The following is a 22,163-nucleotide window of genomic DNA, read 5'->3' as shown; positions in this document are numbered from 1 at the left end:
TGGTCTTTAGTGCTCATGATAAACATCATCTTACAAGGAAATTTTCACCAAAAGCTAAGGCTGTGTTTGGATGTACAATTATATTATAATATATTTATTAAAAACTGCAAAAAAGCCATATGAAATATCGATAAAATTGGTGAATTAAAAAAAAATAGTGTTATTGGGCTGTTTGACAGCATTTAGTTAAGCTACATGAAGGACCAACTGGTTTATAATTTTTGGGGAGTAATCGATTGTGTTGGACCACCATGCGTTTAGTCCATTGCCTTTGGTCAAACCATGATCAGATTATCTATTTATTAAAAGCATCTTTTAAGATTTTTATCTTTTTAACAAAGGTGTTGATCAGTGATATAAGAGAAGTATGTCAGATTGTTGACTTTCAGTCTTCTTCAAAAACAATTTTCATAGTTATGGAAAAGTTCAGAATACCAAAAAATCAGTGTCTGAACAGCATCAGTAAAATTCAGAGGATGCAAAATTTCATATCCAGAAAATTTTATCAAGTGTTTGAACATAATCTTAGGCCATGTATACCTGAGATTATGGAGTCCCGATTAAACGGAGTGTGAAATTTCAGGGACACAAAATTTCAGATCCTGAAAACTTTATAGTGTCGGACCATAATCCACAATGTATATCCAAGGTTATGAAGTCCAAGCTAGAAGCAATCTGAAATTTCAGGGATGCAAGATTTCAGATCCTGAAGATTTCCAGAAAACAAATTTCCAGCCAAATAGAAATCAAACTCACAGATATCTTTCGGCACCAGCATATGAAGAAGCCAAGCAACAAGTGCATGAACTGAAGAGGAATAATACCAGGAATGATAAAATTGAGTGCTGAAAATATAGCAAAAAAATAAAAATATAAAATAAACAAACTGAAAAATAAGCATCATAGGGTCGACAAATCACCCTAATTTATAGACAAATTCAGCCCCCTTATCCACCTACACACCACTTTTATTTCACACAATCTATATCACCTAAAACTCTTTATATTCGAGAACTTTTCATACTTTCTCTAACCATCTTTTCATCCATCAACGACGGCACCTTTTGCCTTTACAACCAACATCTCTCTCTCTCTCTCTCTCTCTCTCTCTCTCTCTCTCTCTCTACACCCTTGCATTTCGGCATCTCCACCGTCCATAGAAACCCACCTTCTACAAAATCACCTTCTTCATCAATGACAATTCTACCTCCTCCCACATCAAGGAACCCCTCTAGGAACTTGTCATCTCTCAATCTGAATCCTTCTCTTCTTCGTCTTTCTTGAAGGATTTGATTTGGACCGTTGGAATCATAGTTTCAAAACTCCCCTGCGTCGCCGTTAACTCATCCATGGCGACTCCCTTTTACCTTGGTCACATTCTTGTCTGAGTTTGCATTTTGCCCATGTTTGCCCAGCAAAGTCAATTAAAACCCCTTTGACTCTCCCGAGTTATGACCACATTGTAAGCCCAAGGGTACATCCCTCGCTTTTTTTTTGATGATCAACAAACCCAAATTGATGGTAGTTTGCTAATTGTTGCTTTAGTGTTGTGATTAAGACAAGGTTCATTCATGTCAACACTTGGAGCAAGAAAAACAAGGGCTAGTCTTGAAGTCAAGTCTTGGTGGTTTCCCTTCAACCCGTATGGTGTATTGAAGAATCAAGGGAACCACAAGTGCAAGAACATGTTCAAAGACTATCTCAAGACAAGGAGATGATCATGCAAGCACCCAACAAGATTGAAGATCAAGAAGACCCGAGGTTATAGTTTTTAGAATGCATGGGAGTCCTCTTGGCATTTTGTGTTTGCATGTTTTGATGTTTTCAAATCATCTTTAAAACCATTTTTCTAAGTGCATTAATGTATTTGAAAACACATGATTAAAGCCCAAAGACCATGGCCCAAAGTCCCTCAAACAAATATTTTAAAACTAGATTTTTAACAGTGGGCCGGTCGACCGGGCGACCACGGGATGGAACCTGGAATTCCAAGGCATCTCGAAATTTATCGGGCCGGTCGACCGGGACAATACGGTCTGCCGCGGAATCGTTTCTGGAAATCCAGAAAACTTCCAGATGGGTATTAGAGGTCGACCGCAACCCCCTCGGTCGACCGCGGAATGTTTTAAGGGCAAAATAATTCTTCAGAAACAGTTTGCCCATGGCGAGCCACCGCGAGGGTCCGGTCGACCGCATAAGCCTTTTTCAAGCCAAAATATTTTTCAACAATTAGTTAGCCCTCTGCGGGCGACCGCATTGACCTCGGTCAACCGCGGCGATAAAGATTTTAAAAATAAAAAAGGCGCCCGATAAGGGCGGGCGACCGCCGTGGCTCGGTCTACCGCGAAGGTATCGCGAATTAGTTGTTGGGGTATGCAGTGGGTCGGTGCAACCACCCAGTTTTATTACAGTTTTGCCCTTGGTTCTTCCCAAATGAACGAGGGCTATTTAAACCCCAACAAAGACCCTCATTACCACCCTTTTGAATATTTGAAAATCAAACTTAGAGCTTTCTCTTGAAAATCAAAAGGATTCTTCTTCAAATCTCTTGAGCATTTAAACTTGCATTCCAAGAGGTTCTCCCTAAGCTTTTAATTTCAATCATTTGGAGTCTTGTGAGCTTTGAGAGTTGTATACGCCTATAAGAGGCTTGAGTGTTCTTCATTTTTCCTTATTCTTTCTTTCATGTGTATTTGAGATTGCAAAGAGGAGTTTATTGCTTCAAGGCCGGAGTGCAACAAAGAAGAACATCTTTGAAGGTGGATTTGTATTACAAGGGTGTGTCCCCTTGTTGAAGTGGTGAAAGTGTATACGCTTTGTGAGACAGCATCAAGGAGTCTCACCATAGTGAAGAAAATCCCAAGGAAAGGCGAAGTACTTGGGTAGTGGAGTAGGTCAAGTTGTGACCGAACCACTATAAATCATCGTAGTCTCCTTACTCTTCCTCCTCTTATGGTGTTGGTAATCTCTTTCCCTTTTATTTTTAATATAACTTGAACAAGGGTTAGAACTAATGAGGCCAAACTCACTTGCCCTAGCTTTTCAAATAGAAAACTTTGAAAACACCAATTCACCCCCCTTGTTGCCCTTTGGGATTTCGATTTCACTTGGTATCAGAGCTAAAGGCTCTTATAGAGATTTTAGATCCCAAAATCTACAAGAGAAAGATTCATGGCAACCGATCCTCCTCCATCCTCTTCTAATCCCCTTCCTCCTCCGGTAGCTCCCTCGGGGTATCTTGTGGGTCATGCCTCAAATAGACCTCCGTATTTTAATGGACTAAACTACGGGTATTGAAAAATTAGAATGGCCTTTTATTTAAAATCCATAGATTTTGAAATTTGGGAGTTAGTCCAAGATGGGTACATTGAACCCACAACTGATAGGAAGGAATGGAGTCCCGCCAACAAAAGAAATTCTACATTGGATGCCAAGGGAGTAACACTACTATTTTGTGCTTTTCTCTTGAGGAATTCAATAGAGTCTCGACTTGTAAGACGGCAAGGAAAATTTGGACCTCACTTGAGACAACCCAGGAAGAGACAACTCAAGTAAAGAAATCTAAAGTAAATATGCTTATTAGTGATTTTGAAGCTTTTGAGATGCATGAAGAAGAATCTATCTCCAACAATTTCACAAGGTTTACTAATATTGTAAATGAGTTGAATGCTTTAGGAAAAACATATACAAATTATGAACTAGTCCAAAGGCTCCTAAGATGTTTCCCTGACTCATGAGATCCAATGATCACGGCAGTAGAGCAATCAAAAGACTTGGATACCTTGAACTAAATGACCTCATGGGTAACCTCATCACTCATGACATGAAGATGAATAAGAGGGAAAGCAAAAGAAAAGGAAAGAAGGAAGAAGGAATTGGCTTTCAAAGCCAGGGTGGAAAGTGAAGATGACAGTGAGAGAGAGCTAAGTATGGAAAACACTCTGCTTAAAGGAAAATATGAAAACTTGAAGTGTAAGCTTGATCATTTAAAAGAAGAAAATGAAAAATTGTATATTGATATTGAAGAAATATGTGATGAGAACAAGAAACTTAAATATGAAAATGATAAACTTGTTCTTAGACATGCATGTGGAAAGGACAAACTTGATAAGATTTTTAGCAAGCAAGGTTTCTATTGAGAAGCAAGGTCTTGGTTACCAAGATTCCCAAAAGAAGGTTGCTCATAAAACCAAGTTTGTTAAGTCCAAAACCCCGTACAAGAAGTTTAACACTTTCTCTCCTACATGTTATTAGTGTGGAAAATTAGGACATTATAATTATCAATGTAGATTGAGAAAATCATCTAACCTTGTCTAGGTAAGAAAGGATAAGTTTATTGATACTAACAATGGAGGACCCAACATAGCTTGGGTACCTAAGGGCAAGACTTAAATCCTTTTTTGTAGGGGTGCTTGAGCTCAAGCCACAACGGATAGATGATACCTGGACAGTGGATGCTTAAGGCACATGATCGGAGAACCCACCAAATTCTCAATCATTGTCATGGGAAATCAAGGACATGTTGTCATCTTTGGAGACAATGGCAAAGGGAAAATCATTGGGGAAGGTACTATTAAATTCAAAGGTCTTCGTATAAAAAATATTTTTCCTGTTGAAAGCCTACATCAAAATTTGTTAAGTATTAGCCAACTATGCGATGTTAATTGTGAAGTTTTGTTTAAAAACAACAAGTGCATAGTTAAGAAAGAAAATGAGAGCAAAATCAAATTTGCAGCGGCTAGAGACGGAAGCCTATATTCATTGGTCCTAGAAGAGCTAGATGACCAAGACGTAAAATGTCTTTCCTCTGCGGAAGACAATTCATGGATTTGGCACAAAAGGCTAGGACATGCGAATATGGATCTAATGTCGAGGCTTGCTTCAAAAGAAATTGTGAAAGGTTTACCCAAGTTGAAATATGAGAATGATATTGTATGTAGAGGTTGTCAACTTGGTAAACAACACAAATATTCATTTAAACCCAAGCATATCATATCTACTTCTAGACCATTACAATTATTGCATATGGATTTGTTTGGTCCCATAAAAACATGTACTCTTAATGGTAGAAGATGTGTTTGTGATTGTTGATGGTTTTTCCCGATTTACTTGGGTTTGTTTTCTTGCATCCAAAGATGAAACGTTTGAAAATTTTTATACTTTATGCTGATTACAAGTTGAAAAAGGTTGCAAGATTTCAAAAATTAGGAGTGATCATGCAACCGAATTTGAAAGCATTCACTTTAGTTCATATTGCAAAGAACATGAAATTGATCATAATTTTTCAAAACCTAGAACCCCACAACAAAATGGTGTAGTGGAGAGGAAAAATAGGGTTCTTCAGGAAATGGCTAGGTCTATGCTTCATGACAAAAATGTGCCTAGAATCTTTTGGGCGGAAGCCGTTAACACGGCTTGCTATGTTATTAATAGAGTCATGATTAGGCCTCACACTCACAAAACACCTTATGAGCTTTGGAATGATAGAAAGCCTAATCTTAAATATTTTAAGGTGTTTGGATGTAAGTGTTATATCTTGAATATAAAAGATAACCTTCACAAATTTGATGCCAAATTCGATGACGGTATTTTCCTTGGATACTCCACTAGAAGTAAATCATATAGAGTATTCAATAGAAGAACACTATGTGTTGAAGAAGTCATCCATGTGAAATTTGATGAACATAGTGAAGAAATAAAAAGATCACATGATAATGAAGATTAGGAGTTTACCCCCCGAAACACAAACCAAAACGAAATTGAAAATGAAGTGCATGTTGATAATATTAGCGAAACCTTAGAGAGACACTAGAGCTAGAAAGTCCTCCTAAAGAGGTTGATGATCAAGGGAAAGGAAAACGGATTCTATCCGATCACCCAAGTACCCAATTCATCGGTGATACCTCTCAAGGAGTCAAAACAAGGTTCAGTATAGAAAATGTGTGTGAGTTTGCTGCATTCTTGTCACATATAGAGCCTAAGAGTATAGATGAGGCGGAGAAAGATGATTTTTGGATTATTGCCATGCAAGAGGAGCTAAATCAATTCAAAAGAAATAAAATTTGAAAATTAGTTCCAAGACCTAGAGACCATCCTGTGATTGGCACTAGATGGGTCTATAGAAATAAGTTGGATGAACAAGGGGAGATTCAAAGGAACAAAGCTCGATTGGTAGCCCAAGGTTACAATCAAGAAGAAGGAATCAACTATGATGGAACCTTTGCACCCGTAGCCCGCTTAAAGGCTATTAGGATGCTTCTTGCATTTGCTTGCCATAAAGGATTCAAGCTATATCAAATGGATGTCAAGAGTGCATTTCTAAATGGATACATAATAGAGGAAGTTTATGTTGAACAACCTCCGGGATTTGAAGATTTCAAATTCCCTAACCATGTCTATAAATTGGAAAAAGCCTTGTATGGATTAAAGCAAGCTCGTAGAGCTTTGTATGATAGGCTTAGTTCATTCTTATTAGACAAGGGCTTTGATATGGGTAAGGTAGATAAAACCCTTTTCATCAAACGTCAAGAAAGTGACATACTCATTGTACAAGTATATGTTGATGACATCATTTTTGGAGCAACAAATGAGAGTATGTGTAAAGAGTTTGCTCAATGCATGCAAGATGAATTTAAAATGAGCATGATGGGAGAACTCAAATATTTCCTACGTCTACAAATTCATCAATTAAAAAATGGCATATTCATTAATCAAGAAAAATATACAAGAAAATTACTTAAAAAGTTTGGGATTGATAGCTCTCCAACAAAGCATACTCTTATAAGTACTTCCACCAAACTAAGCAAAGATGATCTTGGTCCATTATTGATCAAAATAAATATAAGGGTATGATAGGGAGTCTACTATATTTGACTGCTAGCCGACCGGACATCATGTTTAGCTTTTGTTTATGTGCTAGATTTCAGTCAAACCGTAAGGGATCCCATTTGAGAGTTGTCAAGAGAATATTCAAATATCTCAAGAGGACTCCTAGCCTAGGTTTATGGTATGAAAATTTCAATGATTTAAACCTAGTAGGGTATTCGGATGCTGACTTTGCCGGATGTAGAGTGGATCGAAAAAGTACAAGCGGCACTTGTCAGTTCCTAGGTAGATCCCTTGTTTCTTGGCTTAGTAAGAAGCAAAACTCGGTCGCCTTATCCACTACAGAGGCCGAATAGATTGCTGCAGGAACTTGTTGTGCACAAGTCCTTTGGATGAAAAATACCTTGGAAGACTATTGTCTGAACTTTAAGTGTGTTCTAATCCATTGTGATAACACTAGTGCTATCAATTTAACCAAGAACCCTATTCAACACTCAAGGACAAAGCATATAGAGATAAGACATCATTTTCTTAGACATCATTCACAGAAAGGTAACATCAATTGAGTACATTCACATTGATGCTCAACTTGCTGACATATTCACCAAACTCCTAAGTGAAGAGAGATTTTGTGATCTTAGGAGTGGTTTGAATATTTGGTCACTTCAACAGGTAAAAGAATTTTGAACTGGCATGCATATACATATATTTAATATATTTAAATGCTTGTGTGTTATGGAAAGCATGGTCATGCTTGTATCTAGGCATGTATTCTACAAAAAAAGGGGGAACAAAAAAAAATAAGGGGGGGGGGGGAGGATTTCACTTGTTTTATCCTCAATCTTTTTGATGTGACGAAAGGGGCAGAAGAATGGTAAATTCCTTATGTATGCATGTGTGCTCTCACTTATTTGCTCTCACACTTTTGTGTTCCATGCATATGATTTCCCTAGTCACCATGTCAGCTCTACCTATGCTTATCGTGGACTCATTGTCATTTATTCTAAATTGTGTCATACATCTTTTAATCTTCATATGTATGATAAACATATATTGAGGGGGAGGCAAAATGTATATAAATGTTTTATTAAGGAGGAGCCTCCAACCCCATAATCAATTTAGGTTTGTCATCATCAAAAAGGGGGAGAATGTAAGCCCAATGGTACATCCCTCTCTTATTTTGATGATCAACAAACCCAAATTGATGGTAGTTTGCTAATGGTTGCTTTAGTGTTGTGATTAAGACAAGGTTCATTCATGTCAACACTTGGAGCAAGAAAAACAAGGGCTAGTCTTGAAGTCAAGTCTTTGTGGCTTCCCTTCAAGCCGTATGGTGTATTGAAGAATCAAGAGACCCACAAGTTCAAGAACATGTTCAAAGACTATCTCAAGACAAGGAGAAGATCATGCAAGCGCCCAACAAAATTGAAGATCAAGAAGACCAAAGGTTATAGTTTTTAAAATGCATGGGAGTCCTCTTGGCATTTTGTGTTTGCATGTTTTGATGTTTTCAAATCATCTTTAAAACCATTTTTCTAAGTGCATTAATGTATTTGGGCAACCGCGGGATGGAACCTGGAATTCCAGGGCATCTCGAAATTTTTCGGGCTGGTCGACCGGGACAATACGGTCTACCGCGGAATCGTTTCTGGAAATCCAGAAAACATCCAGATGGGTATTGGAGATCGACCGCGACCCCCTCGGTCGACCGCAGAACGTTTTAAAGCAAAATAATTCTTTAGAAACAGTTTGCCCATGGCGGGTGACCGCGAGGGTCCAATCAACCGCATAAGCCTTTTCAAGCCAAAATATTTTTCAACAGTTAGTCTTCTGCGGGCGACCGCATTGACCTCGGTCAACAGCGACAATAAGGATTTTGAAAATAAAAAAGGCGCCCGATAAGGGCGACCGCCGTGGCTCGGTCGACCGCGACGGTATCGCGAATTAGCCGTTGGGGTATGCAGTGGGTAGGTGCAACCACCCAGTTTTATTACAGTTTTGCCCTTGGTTCTTCCCAAATGAACTAGGGCTATTTAAACCCCAACAAAGACCCTCATTACCACCCTTTTGAATATTTGAAAATCAAACTTAGAGCTTTCTCTTAAAAGTCAAAAGGATTCTTCTTCAAATCTCTTGAGCATTTGAACTTGCATTCACTTCTTACCAAGAGGTTCTCCCTACGCTTTTAATTTCAATCATTGGGAGTTTTGTGAGCTTTGAGAGTTGTATACGCCTATAAGAGGCTTGAGTGTTCTCCATTTTTCCTTATCTTTCTTTCATGTGCATTTGAGATTGCAAAGAGGAGTGTCTTGATTCAAGGCCGGAGTGCAACGAAAAACATCTTTGGAGGTGGATTTGTAATACAAGGGTGTGTCCCCTTGTTGAAGTAGTGAATGTGTATACGCTTTATGAGACGGCGTCAAGGAATCTCACCATAGTGGAGAAAATCCCAAGGAAAGGCGAAGTACTTGGGTAGTGGAGTAGGTCAAGTTGTGACCGAACCACTATAAATCATCGTGTGGTCTCCTTACTCTTCCTCCTCTCTCTTATGGTGTTGGTAATCTCTTTCCCTTTTATTTTTAATATAACTTGAACAAAGGTTAGAACTAATTAGGTCAAACTCAGTTGCCCTAGCTTGTCAAATAGAAAATTTTGAAAACACCAATTCACCCCCCTCTTGGTTGTTGCCCTTTGGGATTTCACACATCAACCAGAGACTCAGCGGCTTCAACTGAGTACCCGACCCGTCGTGCCGAGTCGACTGAGATTTGCTTTGGCCGCATTTTTTGACCCGCATCTGTGTTTTGAAACATTGCTTGGAATCACTTTGGTTCTAAACGGCTTTTTTGTCCACTTCCTTCCCTGGTCATTAGGGAATTACACCAAACTTGTCTACACCTTGATCCCATTCTTCATTCTTTTTTCTTTTGTTTTGAAAATCTCCCATTCTTCATTCTAAAATCTAAACCCAATCTTCTTCAATGTCTTCTGGTTCGTCACATGCGCTGTCTCCGCTGAGTGCCACGATCCGTTTGCGCTCGCATACCGGATTATCATCCTTGTATCCGTTGTTCTTGGCATTGGGGTTATTGTGTGGATGGGGCAGAGGTTAGAGCTCTCTTAACAAGGATTAGTTATGCAAAAGGGAGTTGGGAAGAAAATTTTGGATGGAAGGCAACTAAAAGAACAATCAGGTGAGTCACTAGAAAAAATGGAGGCCTTGGTGATTAGCCATTATCAACAAAATTATAGATGGATGTGGAGACCTGGATGTATCTTTTTCTCATGTTCTTAGGATTGCAAATTGTTAACCGAGAGTTTAGAGAGAGAGGAATGAATGAGTTAGGGTAATCTCCCCCTGACTCATATCTTTATACTAAAACATAAAGGAATGTACAAAGTCCTAAATGCCCTTAGGCAAGTTCCATATTCCAACACTCCCCCTCAAGCTGGAATGTAGATATCATACATTAGCTTGTTACATATATCACTCAATTTTGACTTATTTAAGGACTCTGTAAACATATCAGCTAATTGGTCCCATGACCGAGTAAACACAGTGCAAATCTCTCTTTTCTGGATTCTTTGACGGATAAAATGACAATCCACTTCAATATGTTTGGTGCGCTCATGGAAGACTGGATTGTTGGCAATGTATATTGCAGCTTTGTTGTCACAATAAAGCTGCGAAGGAGAAGATGAAATAAAGCCAATTTCAGAAAGAAGTGAACGTAGCCAAATAAGTTCTGTGCTTGTCTGTGCCATTGCCCTGTATTCAACCTCTGCACTGGACTTAGCTATAACATCCTGCTTTTTACTCTTCCATGAAACAAGATTGCCACCTACAAATGTAAAATACCCAGTGGTGGACCGTCTATCTACTGGGGATCCAGCCCAATCTGCATCAGAGAAGCCTTCAACTTTCATATGGCCATGTCTTTTGCACATCAATCCCTTCCCTGGAGGCCCTTTCAAATACTTGAGAATCTGTGTCACCGCAGCCCAGTGAGAAGTACGTGGAGAGCTCATATACTGACTGACAACTCCAACAGCATATGAAATATCTGGCCGAGTAACCGTGAGATATATAAGTTTACCAACAAGCCTGCGATACCTGCCAGGATCCTCCAACAACTCTCCTTCTGGAACGAGTTTCACATTAGGATCCATGGGTGCAGAAGCTGGTTTAACTCCAAGATTGCCTGTTTCTTTTAGCAAGTCCAAGACATACTTTCTCTGTGATAGGAACAAGCCTCTGGAAAAACGAGCAACCTCTATCCCCAAGAAATACCTGAGCTGACCCAAATCCTTAGTAGAGAATTCATTTTGCAAGAAGGTTTTCAAACGTTGTATACCTTGTGAATTGCTCCCTGTGATGATTATGTCATCCACATAAACTATCAACAAAATACACCCAGATGAAGAGTGATAACTGAAGACTGAGTGATCCACTGCGCATTGTTTCATGCCAAAGCGCATGACTGCCTCACTGAATCTCCCAAACCACGCACGCGGAGATTGTTTGAGGCCATAGAGTGACTTGCGTAGGCGACACACGTAGGAGGAAGTCTCCCCCTGAGCAACAAACCCTGGTGGTTGCTCCATATACACCTCCTCAGTCAGGTCGCCATGGAGAAAGGCATTATTCACATCCAGCTGATGAAAGGGCCAGCTATGATTAACAGCAAGAGATAGGAACACACGGACAGAGGGAATTTTCGCAACTGGACTGAAGGTCTCAGTGTAGTCAACACCAAAAGTCTGAGTGTATCATTTCGCGACTAACCATGCTTTTAAGTGCTCGACAATACCATTAGGGAGTTATTTGATGGAGAAAACCCACCGACAACCAACAGGACGGGCACCAGCGGGTAGGGAAACCAGATCCCATGTATCATTTCTATGAAGAGCGCCCATTTCTAGGTTCATAGCATCACGCCAGCCAGGATGGTCAAGAGCCTCAGCCACTGACTGTGGTAAAGACATAGAAGACAAGGAGGAAACAAAGCTCTGAAAGATACTGGTGAGCTTATAAGAAACAAAATTTGAAATAGGATATGCGGTGGAACGGGATCTCGTACGAGATGCAATAGGAGAATCAGAAACAATAGAGGAAGGCGGAAGAGAAGATACCTGAGAGCGGGAGAGAGGGATCATCGGCTCAGACGATGATTGTGCAAGAGGAGGTAGAAGAGACCTATCTGTAACTTGACGCTGCTGATACTGCTGTGTAATTTTAGGTGGAGCTGGCTTCTCCAACGTGGCAGAAGAAGTAGAAGCTGCAGAAGCTGGCCGCACGGAAATAGGAGATGACGGAAGAGAAGCAGGTAGATCTGGTAAGGGAAGCGAGACCTCGGACTCAAGAGAATGGGTGAAAGATGCCGCGCCATGTTGGAAGAATACCTCAGACTCAAAGAACGTAACATCGGTTGAGACAAACCAGCGACGCAGACGAGGGCTATAGCAACGATAGCCTTTCTGTGTATAGGAATACCCCAGAAAGACACAACGCTCAGACCGGGGATCGAGTTTGTCACGGCCAGGTCCAAGGTGATGAACAAAACAAACGCATCCAAATATACGAGGTGTCAGAGGAAACTGTTCCTTACCAGGAGATAAAATCTCGAAAAAAAAGGCACCCTCTAAGACGGAGGAAGAAAGGTGATTTGCTAAGAAACACGCCGTGAGAAGGGCATCACTCCAGTATGCCTTAGGAACACTCATCTGAAAAAGAAGAGTGCGACCTACTTCAAGCAAATAACGAAGTTTCCTCTCATCAACACCATTCTGTTGAGAGGTGTACGCACATGAAGACTGATGTAAAATCCCATGTTGGGAGAGATAGGATTGAAAGCCATTAGTATCAGAAAAGTATTCTCTAGCATTGTCAGTACGAAGACATTTAATATTGCAATTATATTGATTCTTAATTTCAGAATGAAATGTGCAAAAAGCAAAGAACGCGTCAAATCGACTCTTCAGTAAATATAACCAGGTCATGCGTGAGAAGTCATCAATAAACACAATAAAATACCGAAAGCCAGTACTAGACGCAACCCTAGAGGGTCTCCATACATCAGAATGGACTAATTCAAATGAACTAGACACTCGACTAATGATCCGGGATGGAAACGACACACAACGGTGCTTCCCGAGTTCACAGGACTCGCACTGAAAACTAGAAAAAGGTCCGGGAACTAGAGAAGTCTGTTGCAGCCGCTGAAGTGAAGGATGCCCCAGGCGACAATGCCACCGAAATGTATCCACAGAGCTATGTAAGACAGTAGGCGACCGGCAGTCAAAACGATAGAGTCCATCTACCTCACGACCCGTTCCAATCGTCTTCCCAGTCGAGAGATCCTGAAACAAACAGTAAGATGGGAAAAATGAGACAGAACAGTGAAGAGATTTAGTAATTTGGCTAACTGAAAGTAAACTAAATGGTGATTTTGGTACACATAAAACAGAAGATAAGGTAAGAGCAGGATGAGGGGAGATATGACCAACACCAGTGATAGGTGTAGTGGACCCATCAGCAAGGGTGATTGACTGAGAGGGAGACGAGAAAGAGCGAAAAGAATGAAGCTGAGAAGAGTTACCAGTCAGGTGATTGGATGCGCCAGAGTCAATGATCCATGACCCTGAGCTAGATAGAAGGGTAGTGCGTGAACTACCTGGTTGGGCGAAACCTGCAGAGGGAGGACGAGAACTGAGCCGCAGACGCTGGAACTCCTCATAATCGGCACGGGATAATGTATAGGTGGAATCAGCTGGTGCAGGAACAGAAGCAGAGGGAGCGCAATCTGAAGCAGAAGTAGTAGTAGCACCCATGTGAGCCGAGCGTGCCTGACGAAGCTCGGGATGCAGGGTATAGCAATGGTCAATATAATGTCCCTCGCGCTGACAGTGAGTGCAAAAAGAACGGCCACGGCCACCACCAGAACGACCACCACCACGAGGTGGGTGCCATCATAGGTCGCGAGAGCAGAACCATCAATAGGGACAGATATCACTGGATCACCAGGAGAGCACTGCTGGACGCGGGAGTAAACCTCAGTAAGGGAAGGAATAGCGCCAGAACCGATAATCTGCTCTGCTGACGAAGATGCATGTACTCTGGACCCAAACTCTCAAGGTACTGCACAACGCGGATCTGATCCCTCTGACGGGCAGCCTCTGTGAGATCTGTGGTAAGCGGCATGTAAACATCAAGCTGCTGACAGAGGCCAACGAATTGGCTGTAATGGGTGGCAAGAGGAAGATCAACACGGCGGAAACGCACCCACTCAGAATAGGTAGAGCAGATCTGACTAATGTTTGCCACACCAGAGTAAAGAAGAGTAACCTGATCCCAGATCCGTTTCGCAGTAGGCAAAAGCATCAAGGGCCTAGAGACGTGAGGGGCCATACTCTGCCACAGAAGGGTACAAACAAGAGCATCCTCCTGTTCCCATCGATCAAAGGTGGGATCCGTCGTAGGAGGAGGATCACGACGAATGACGTGGGCTTTCCCACGGGCAATAAGATACTTCTCGACGGCTGCTTTCCAAGTAACGTAGTTTGCCCCATCCAACTTAACAGTAGTGATCTGTGGGAGTGATCCATCCACAGAGAGAGATGATGACGAAGAAGACGCCAAAGAGGGTGTCGGACGAACACCAGGAGCCACTCTTGTGGAAGGATTGTCAAGCACCTCCTCCAGACAATTCAAACCAAGACGAATAACAGGAGATAACGGAATAGGTGGAAAAACTAGGATACGCCAAGAAAGCTAGACGCGGCTCCAAGAATGACGGGCATCGACGGAGCTTAACAAGAGGGAAGCCATGGGGCACAGAGGGGAGCCGCAAAGACAAACAAGAATCAAAGTAGGATAGGAGATGAAGATCTAACACATAATAACAGGGAGAAAAGAGTGGTGCGGTTTACCAAGGGATAAAAGGAAGAGGAGGAAAAATGATGTGGGTTGAAAAACTTAGGGTGTGGGGCTTACCAGCAAACCTAGGAATTGAGGGCTGGAAAAAAAAAACTCGGAGGCGAGGAGAAACGTAGACCTGGAAATGCAAATCCTCTATCCTGAAAAAAGTTTTTGCTGGAAAAAAAAATCCCGCCGTGGGTAGAAAATGAGGGTGGGGTTGCTGCAAGGGGGTGGACCAGGAGTTATGCGCGGGGAAGGAGAAGATGGTGGGAGGGAGGGCCTGCTACCTTCGACTCAGAGGGAACGACTCCTTTTTCATGAGGAAAAAGACAGCATGCCAGTGTACCTCGGATGAAACTTTGGCCGAAGTTGGGTTTAGGGTTTCGCGGCAGGAGGGGAGGGGGTGGCGGAGAAGATGGAAGCTGATAGAGAACCCTTCGGATCAGAAAACCCTAAGACTTTGAACCATGTTAACCGAGAGTTTAGAGAGAGAGGAATGAATGAGTTAGGGTAATCTCCCCCTGACTCATATCTTTATACTAAAACATAAAGGAATGTACAAAGTCCTAAATGCCCTTAGGCAAGTTACATATTCCAACACAAATGATGCAGTAGATACCCTAGTGCATATTTTTCTTCCATTACTAAGTTTTAGTTCTTGATTAAAAAAAATTTTAAAAATGAATATTGAGGGGTAAACATACAGATTGGGCAAGAGGCCCCGATATATGATGACCAGTGACTATATTGCTGATCACAGCTGATAGCTGTTTTCTTTCTCATAGTAAGAAACAAAACACTAAGTTGTGCTCAAGTGGTTTAGGTTTAGAATCACAGGCATTGGCAGCTACTGTTGCTGAAGTGGTTTAGGTTTAGGCACTTGTTGCAAGAATAGAACTCGCATGCAATATATTTCAACAATCAAAGCACCATCACATTGTATGCAATTATATTTTTTATTCTAGAAAAGGTGGCGAATGACAACATTTATCCATGCTTTGTCACAAGTCGCGATCAAGTAGCAGATGAGCATACGAAAGGACCGGCTATAGCTCATCATATCAGGTAGTCAGACAGCTGATAATGTTCTAAGGAACATCTCAACTTGAGGGAATCATATATATATATATATATATATATATATATATATATATATATAGAGAGAGAGAGAGAGAGACAGAGAGAATAAAGTATGTGCAGCTGCACAGATAAGCTATATGTGCATGGGATCCAAAGACATCCCTATTGGATCATTTTTTGGGGGATTCAAGTGTCTGTTTTCCCCACCAACTTTGATTGGGTTAGGATGATCCTATAGGGCTGATTTTTGGTACACATCCTATCCATGGGAGGGCCTTCCAAATGAATGCTTTGGATCCCCAAAAAAATTAGGCCCCCCCCTATGCTTTGGATCCCATCCACAAATAGCTTATTTGTGCAGCTGCACATACTTCATTTCCTCGTATATATATATATATATATATATATATATATATATATATATATATATATATATATATATATATATATATATGGGAAAACTGTTTGTGAGCTTGAGCTCATATAGCTTATATGAGCTAGAGTGCCACAATCACATGAGTCCCACATTTTTTGGGGTGATCCAAAGCATTCATTTGGAAGGCCTTTACATAGATAGGGTGTGTACCTCAGGTCCTAGGATCATCCTAACCCATCCAAAAGTGGAGGGGAAAATGGACAGACACTGTTTGTCGACAAATCTGCCCATTTTTGTCCTCCACTTTTGGAGGGGTTAGGATGATCCAATGGACCTGATTTTTTGTACACACTCTATCTATGATGGGGCCTTGCAAATGAATGGTTCGGATCACCACAAAAAATGTGGGACCCATGTGTTTGGGCACTCTAGCTCATATAAGCTTATATGAGCTCAAGCTCACGAACAGTTTCCCCTATATATATATATATATATATATATATATATATATATATATATATATAGAGAGAGAGAGAGAGAAGGGTTCCAGCTGGAAACAGGGGGTGGGGCCACATTGGGAAGCATTCATTTGACAGGCCCCATCATGGATGGGGGGTGTACCAAAAATCAGCTCCATTTAAACCATCTTAGGGTGTCCATTTGTGGGGGAGATAATGGACAGATACTGTTTGTTTGTCCACAAATCTGCCCATTTTTCACCCCACAAATGGACACCCTATGGTGATCCAATGGAGCTGATTTTTGGTGGGCACCCTATCCATGAAAGGGCCCATCAAATGAATGTTTTGGATCCCCCTCCCAAATGTGGCCCACCCCTGTTTCTGCGCAGATAAGCTTATCTGCGCTCGAGCACAGGAACCCTTTTCTCATATATATGAATTCAAGAGTGCGAAGGCAACGCTTCTGGCTGCTTCGCCTGCTTCTTATTATTGTGGCTATTATGGCATGATAGAAATGAACGGAAAGCGAAATGAACATGCTACTTTGAAATCAATTGATAGATGGCCTGATCTTTCCAGATAGATCAAAGGGTAGGAATGGATAGAGACGGAATCTGCCAATAATAAGGGGAAATCTCCTATTTCCATCCATTGATGACACAAGATATCTATTTATTTTGGATCCATCAGAAAGAAATCGCATTCAAAAAATCCCAAACACGGTTCAGTCAGCCATTTAAGGTCAACAAGAAAATATCCAACGGCTCCTTCCACTCATAGTGATTTCTCCTTCATCTTCTCTTTTATATATTCAAGATTAACATTTAACAATAACGAGCATGTGCATCCAAGATGTGGTTCTTAAAATTTACGAATGAACTTCACCAGGGATCCACGAAGTTATTTCCATACTTTCTCAACCACCAACACAACCTTGACTAGGATACCTAAAACCGACATTGTTCCTTTTACAACAAGAAACAAATTACTAGCATGCTTATATATGCAGACTATGATGAATTTGCATGTTTATATATCCAGACTATTATTATCTTCTGGAACCTAGTACCAAAGTTTTATTTTCCACTACAATGCACAATTACAAAAAGATAACAAGAAAAAGTTTCAAAAAAATCAACCCCAAGGATACTTTCTTTATCCAAGTAATAGCATGCAAATTGGAGTCACAAGCTGATATAAAATGGAGCAAGAAAGCATAAACACAGAACAGAAATTTCAAGGCCAAATACCACTCTGAAATGCAGTGCCACAACTTGTGAAACAAAGAAAAACTTAAAGTTGCACAAGATTAAGAATAGGATGACGAACCTATAAAGAAGGTTTTCAGATGTTCCAATGCCTTGTCCAGCAAAGCAAACCTTTAAAAGTTCTTCAGTAGAGCCATTTCTCATAGTAAGAGATAGAGCCCAAGCCCTTCCACATGTTAAGAGACATTTACCATGTATCTCCAAAGAGGAAGTGCCACTAAGTGATAAAATAGGAGAGTCCAAGTTAGGATCCTGATCACATTCAACAGATATTAGAAGTTTCACTGAATAGTAAATAACAGAGTACATCTAAGTTTAATTTGGTTTTGGTTTTGGTTTTGGTTTCGGTTCTGGTTGCCACAGAAACGTGGGGAGACTTATGCAAATGATAAAATTTTAAGATGAAACTCCAAGAAATACTAGAATTAGCACAAATAAATGCTTAGAAACCATCACATAAGCAAGACCACTAACCATAATGGTTTAATAACATCGAACACATAGTGACATGTGCATGTCGGAAAATTTAGTACATACCACATTTCGCATGTAATTCATGTAAATATTTTTACAAAATGCACACATCACAGTTCACATGCAATGCATAATAAACTAATTATGTAACACGTACTCGTATAGTATACCACTAATGCACCTACGGTTTTAGTTTCGGTATGTGTTACGGTTTCAGTATCGTTTCGGCGGGGATGGAAACGAAAACATTCCGGTTGTTTCGTATTGGTTTCGATGAAAATTTAAAACCATGAGTACAGCCAATTTATTTTTAATATTCTCATGCCAATGAATAAAAAAATTAAAAATCAAAACATGCAACTTCTCTACTTCATCCAAACATCGTTTCTAACAAAAGTTTAAGCACCACCAATAAATAATAAAATAATTATTTACCTAGCATAATATGCTAGGTAAATAGGCATCCTACTATTGAATGAACTATTCTACTCAGATTTAGAAAAAAAAAGGGAGGGAAACTATGCGAAGACATCAACATGTCTGCAGACACCATAAACAAGGGACATCTACAAGCCTATTCTAATTAGATGTGCAGAAGATTTCCTTCAATTTCCCTGCAAATCTCCAACTATGCAGATCAGTGACATTGCTGAGGACACTAATATCAGTTGTACCAGCATTCTGTCTCCATGGACTGTTTTTCGTTTATAATTGATGCATTCTACTTCTAGTAGAATACAAAACATGATACCAAATTCCAAAGAGAAAAGAAGCATTGGTTAAAGTAGTGCCTGCTCCACCTCTAACACAGCAAATTATAAAATGTAAGAAACTGAAAATCTTCCCTCCCTTCCACCCACTCGTGCCCTCACAAAACTGAAAATATTCTGTAAGAAACTGAAAACTAACTCTCTCCAATCCATTAAGAACTGTAAAAAACTGAAATCACCCCTTCATATCAATTCCTCAAATAGAGAAAGCCCCGAAGGAGTGAACTTGCTTTGACTTAGTTTGAATCACACTCACCTCTTGGTCCCAAATATACTAAGTTTTGATTGCTTCTCCTAGATGGTTTCTAACCACCTCTCCCAAATATATTTTGATTATTTCTCTTAGATGGCTCCTTCCTAAATACCTCATATCAATTCCGCAAAGCTACGAAGCCCCGTATGGAATGATCTTTCCTCCGCTTCGTTTGAGTCACACTAATGTCATCCCAAATCTACTTTAATTACTTCTGCTAGATTGTTCTCCCGTTGGACTAGGATTGCCTCTACACTGTCCCTCCCAACTAGTCGATGAAGAATTGTAGGAAACTAAAATCTCTCATATCAAATCCACATAGATATGAAGCCCCATAAGGAGGGTTCTTGCTTCCGCTTCATTTGAATCGCACACAGCTGCTGGTCCCCAAAATATATATTGAGTACTTCTCCTCTGTGGTTCCTAAACGCTTGTCCCACTTCGGCTGGACTAGGGTTCCCTCTTAAGCTACCCCCAAAGTCTAATAGAAAGCAACCTTGAGGTGGATGCATCTCTTTGGGTGGATCGTTCTACCAAAGATGATTGTTTTCCAGTTCCAAATCACATCGACCATAGGTAAAGATGTAAAGAACTGATCCTGTGATCACCCTTGTCCAACAGATTAGATCCGTGTTTAAAAACGCGGATGTGACGCGAAACACTGCCAAGAAAAATCCTTGTCGACTCGACACGGAGGCAGCCAAGAATGTGGTTGACGCGGTCATAACTCAGGAGAGTCAAAGGAGTTTTTATTGACTCTGTAGGGCAAAACGCGGAATGCGGATGTGGTGCGACGCGGAACACAGCCAAGAAAAATCCTTGTCGACTCGGTCGAGGGCGAGTGCCTTGTCATGTCAACGAGTTTTTAAGAATTAGATCAAATCTTATCTCTGTGGTTATCTTTTCAATCAGATTACAATGCCTTTTAAAAATATGATGATTTCCTTTCCTTTCAAATGTGCCAAGCCACCGTGTAAGGAACAACTACAGGAAAAGTGGTCAATACCTTGAAGTTGAAGCTTATTATTTCATCTTCCCTGGAGGTCATGGATATGGTAAATCTTATTAGTTCATTTTCCCCAGAGGTTATGGGTATGGTCCTTATGGAGGATACCTATATGAGTATAGAAGAGAGTATAGCAATGAAGATGATGATTATCAGCCTTTTTGCAGTACGATGAGGTATTGAAAAGATTACTTATCTAAATCTGTTGTCATTGTTTGTAGTTTGTAACATAACTAAATTTACTGTCATTGCTTGTAGTTTGTAACTTTATATTGTTTGTAGTTTATAACTCTATACTTCATAATATATTATATAGTCTGTAGTTTGCAGTCTGTCCCTTATATCTTGATGGATTATGCAGTTGCTATTACACCAGTGGGACGCCTTGCCCCCGTCATATAATACGATTATTTACGATTAATAAAATGGAAATGTTATCAGCACAACCATGTTTTGACAAAATACAAAATCCATTCGTGCAATTAGTAAAACAAGGTTGTGGTAATATCATTTCCTTTGATAAAATTGTTACTTTTCAAAACAAAAAAAAATGCAGGCAGTGGGGACATAATAACACCACGCCAAATAGAATTTCATAATAGACTACATGAAAACCAATAAATCTATTAAGCTACAGAGGATGAAATAATATACCTCCAAAGTTGCACAGTTTTGTAGTCTATCATTGACATACTGGGTAAAACAATTACCAAGGCCAGGGACTGTTGTCAGTGCCCACATATGAACCTTCTGTGCAGAAATCTGATTCTCCAATCCAAAAATATCACATTCCCTAATATTCAATCCATCACCCACTTCACAAAATTCGAGGGCCGAAAATACCAAATGATCTATATCTGGAAGAACCAGCCCAACATTTTCCTTACCCAATTTCAAAATCTTCGAATTCTGAGACATAATCCAACACAACCATAAAATCATAAGCAAATCCTTAGCCATTAAAGACCCACTAATCTTACCGTCATCAGAATCGGATTCGAATTCCAGCTTCGAAGGAACGCCCGATTTTGCCCTAATTGTTGCGTATAATTTAAGCAAAAGATTAAGAGAACCAGACAAGGGCATCCTTCCACAAACCCTAATGTAATCTTTCAAGAACTCAAGCCAATTCACTCCCTCTACTTGATTGAAAAGCAGATCGATGATTGCGGGGCCGAGATTAGGTAAAAGTTCTAAAAAGGGTTTGGGGATTGGGGATGTTTCGGGTTCTAGGGTTTTGAGGGTTAAAGAGAAGCAGCCCTGAAAATGAAGCAAGTGAAAGAATGTGAGAATGATGAAGTAAAGGAGACGAGATTAGGGTTTTGAGAAGAGAGAGAGATTTGTAGTTTACCTGGAGGGATTTGAGAGGAATGGATTTGGTGTGGGGATTGGAGAGCTTGGAAAAGGCGTTTTGTAGCATGGTGAGAGATCCAGTAGAAGTTGCAAGAGACTCGAGCTCATTTTGTTCTTGAGATTGAGAAGCATTGTGCTCTGTAGATGAGGAAGCTCCCATTATTTCTTCTTCTTCTTCTTCGCTGTGTCTCTCTGCAACTGTTTGTAGAAAATAGAAGACGAGAGAGGGAACGAATTACATAGTTCTCAACTTCTCATTGGTAAGACACGTCTCTCTTGCATATACAACCGAATGCCAAGTGTATTGCGCGAAATCCCATTTCATGTACACTAGTGAAGATATTTTATACGGTGTTCATGGTGCATGCACTAGGGCCTA

General features: G+C 40.4%; 1 protein-coding gene across 1 annotated transcript in view; it reads right to left on the bottom strand.

Annotated features, from left to right (window-relative positions):
• Positions 1-22,147, bottom strand: part of LOC143854682 (TLD-domain containing nucleolar protein) — a 32,197-nt gene extending 10,050 nt beyond the window's left edge. Inside the window, exons 1-3 of the mRNA XM_077364763.1 lie at positions 21,783-22,147; positions 21,086-21,691; positions 17,990-18,180 (exon numbers count right to left, since the gene is read on the bottom strand). Coding sequence (XP_077220878.1) covers positions 17,990-18,180; positions 21,086-21,691; positions 21,783-21,944 — 959 coding nt within the window. The 5' untranslated portion in view covers positions 21,945-22,147. The remainder of the gene's footprint in view (positions 1-17,989; positions 18,181-21,085; positions 21,692-21,782) is intronic.
• Positions 22,148-22,163: the final 16 nt, after the last annotated feature.

Source organism: Tasmannia lanceolata, unplaced genomic scaffold (genome assembly GCF_043159265.1).
Source record: "Tasmannia lanceolata isolate RefF3 unplaced genomic scaffold, GAP_Taslan_0.1 ptg000020l, whole genome shotgun sequence".
Lineage (NCBI taxonomy): Eukaryota > Viridiplantae > Streptophyta > Magnoliopsida > Canellales > Winteraceae > Tasmannia > Tasmannia lanceolata.
Note: the sequence above shows the minus strand (reverse complement) of the source record. Positions and strands in the feature narration are given on the sequence as shown.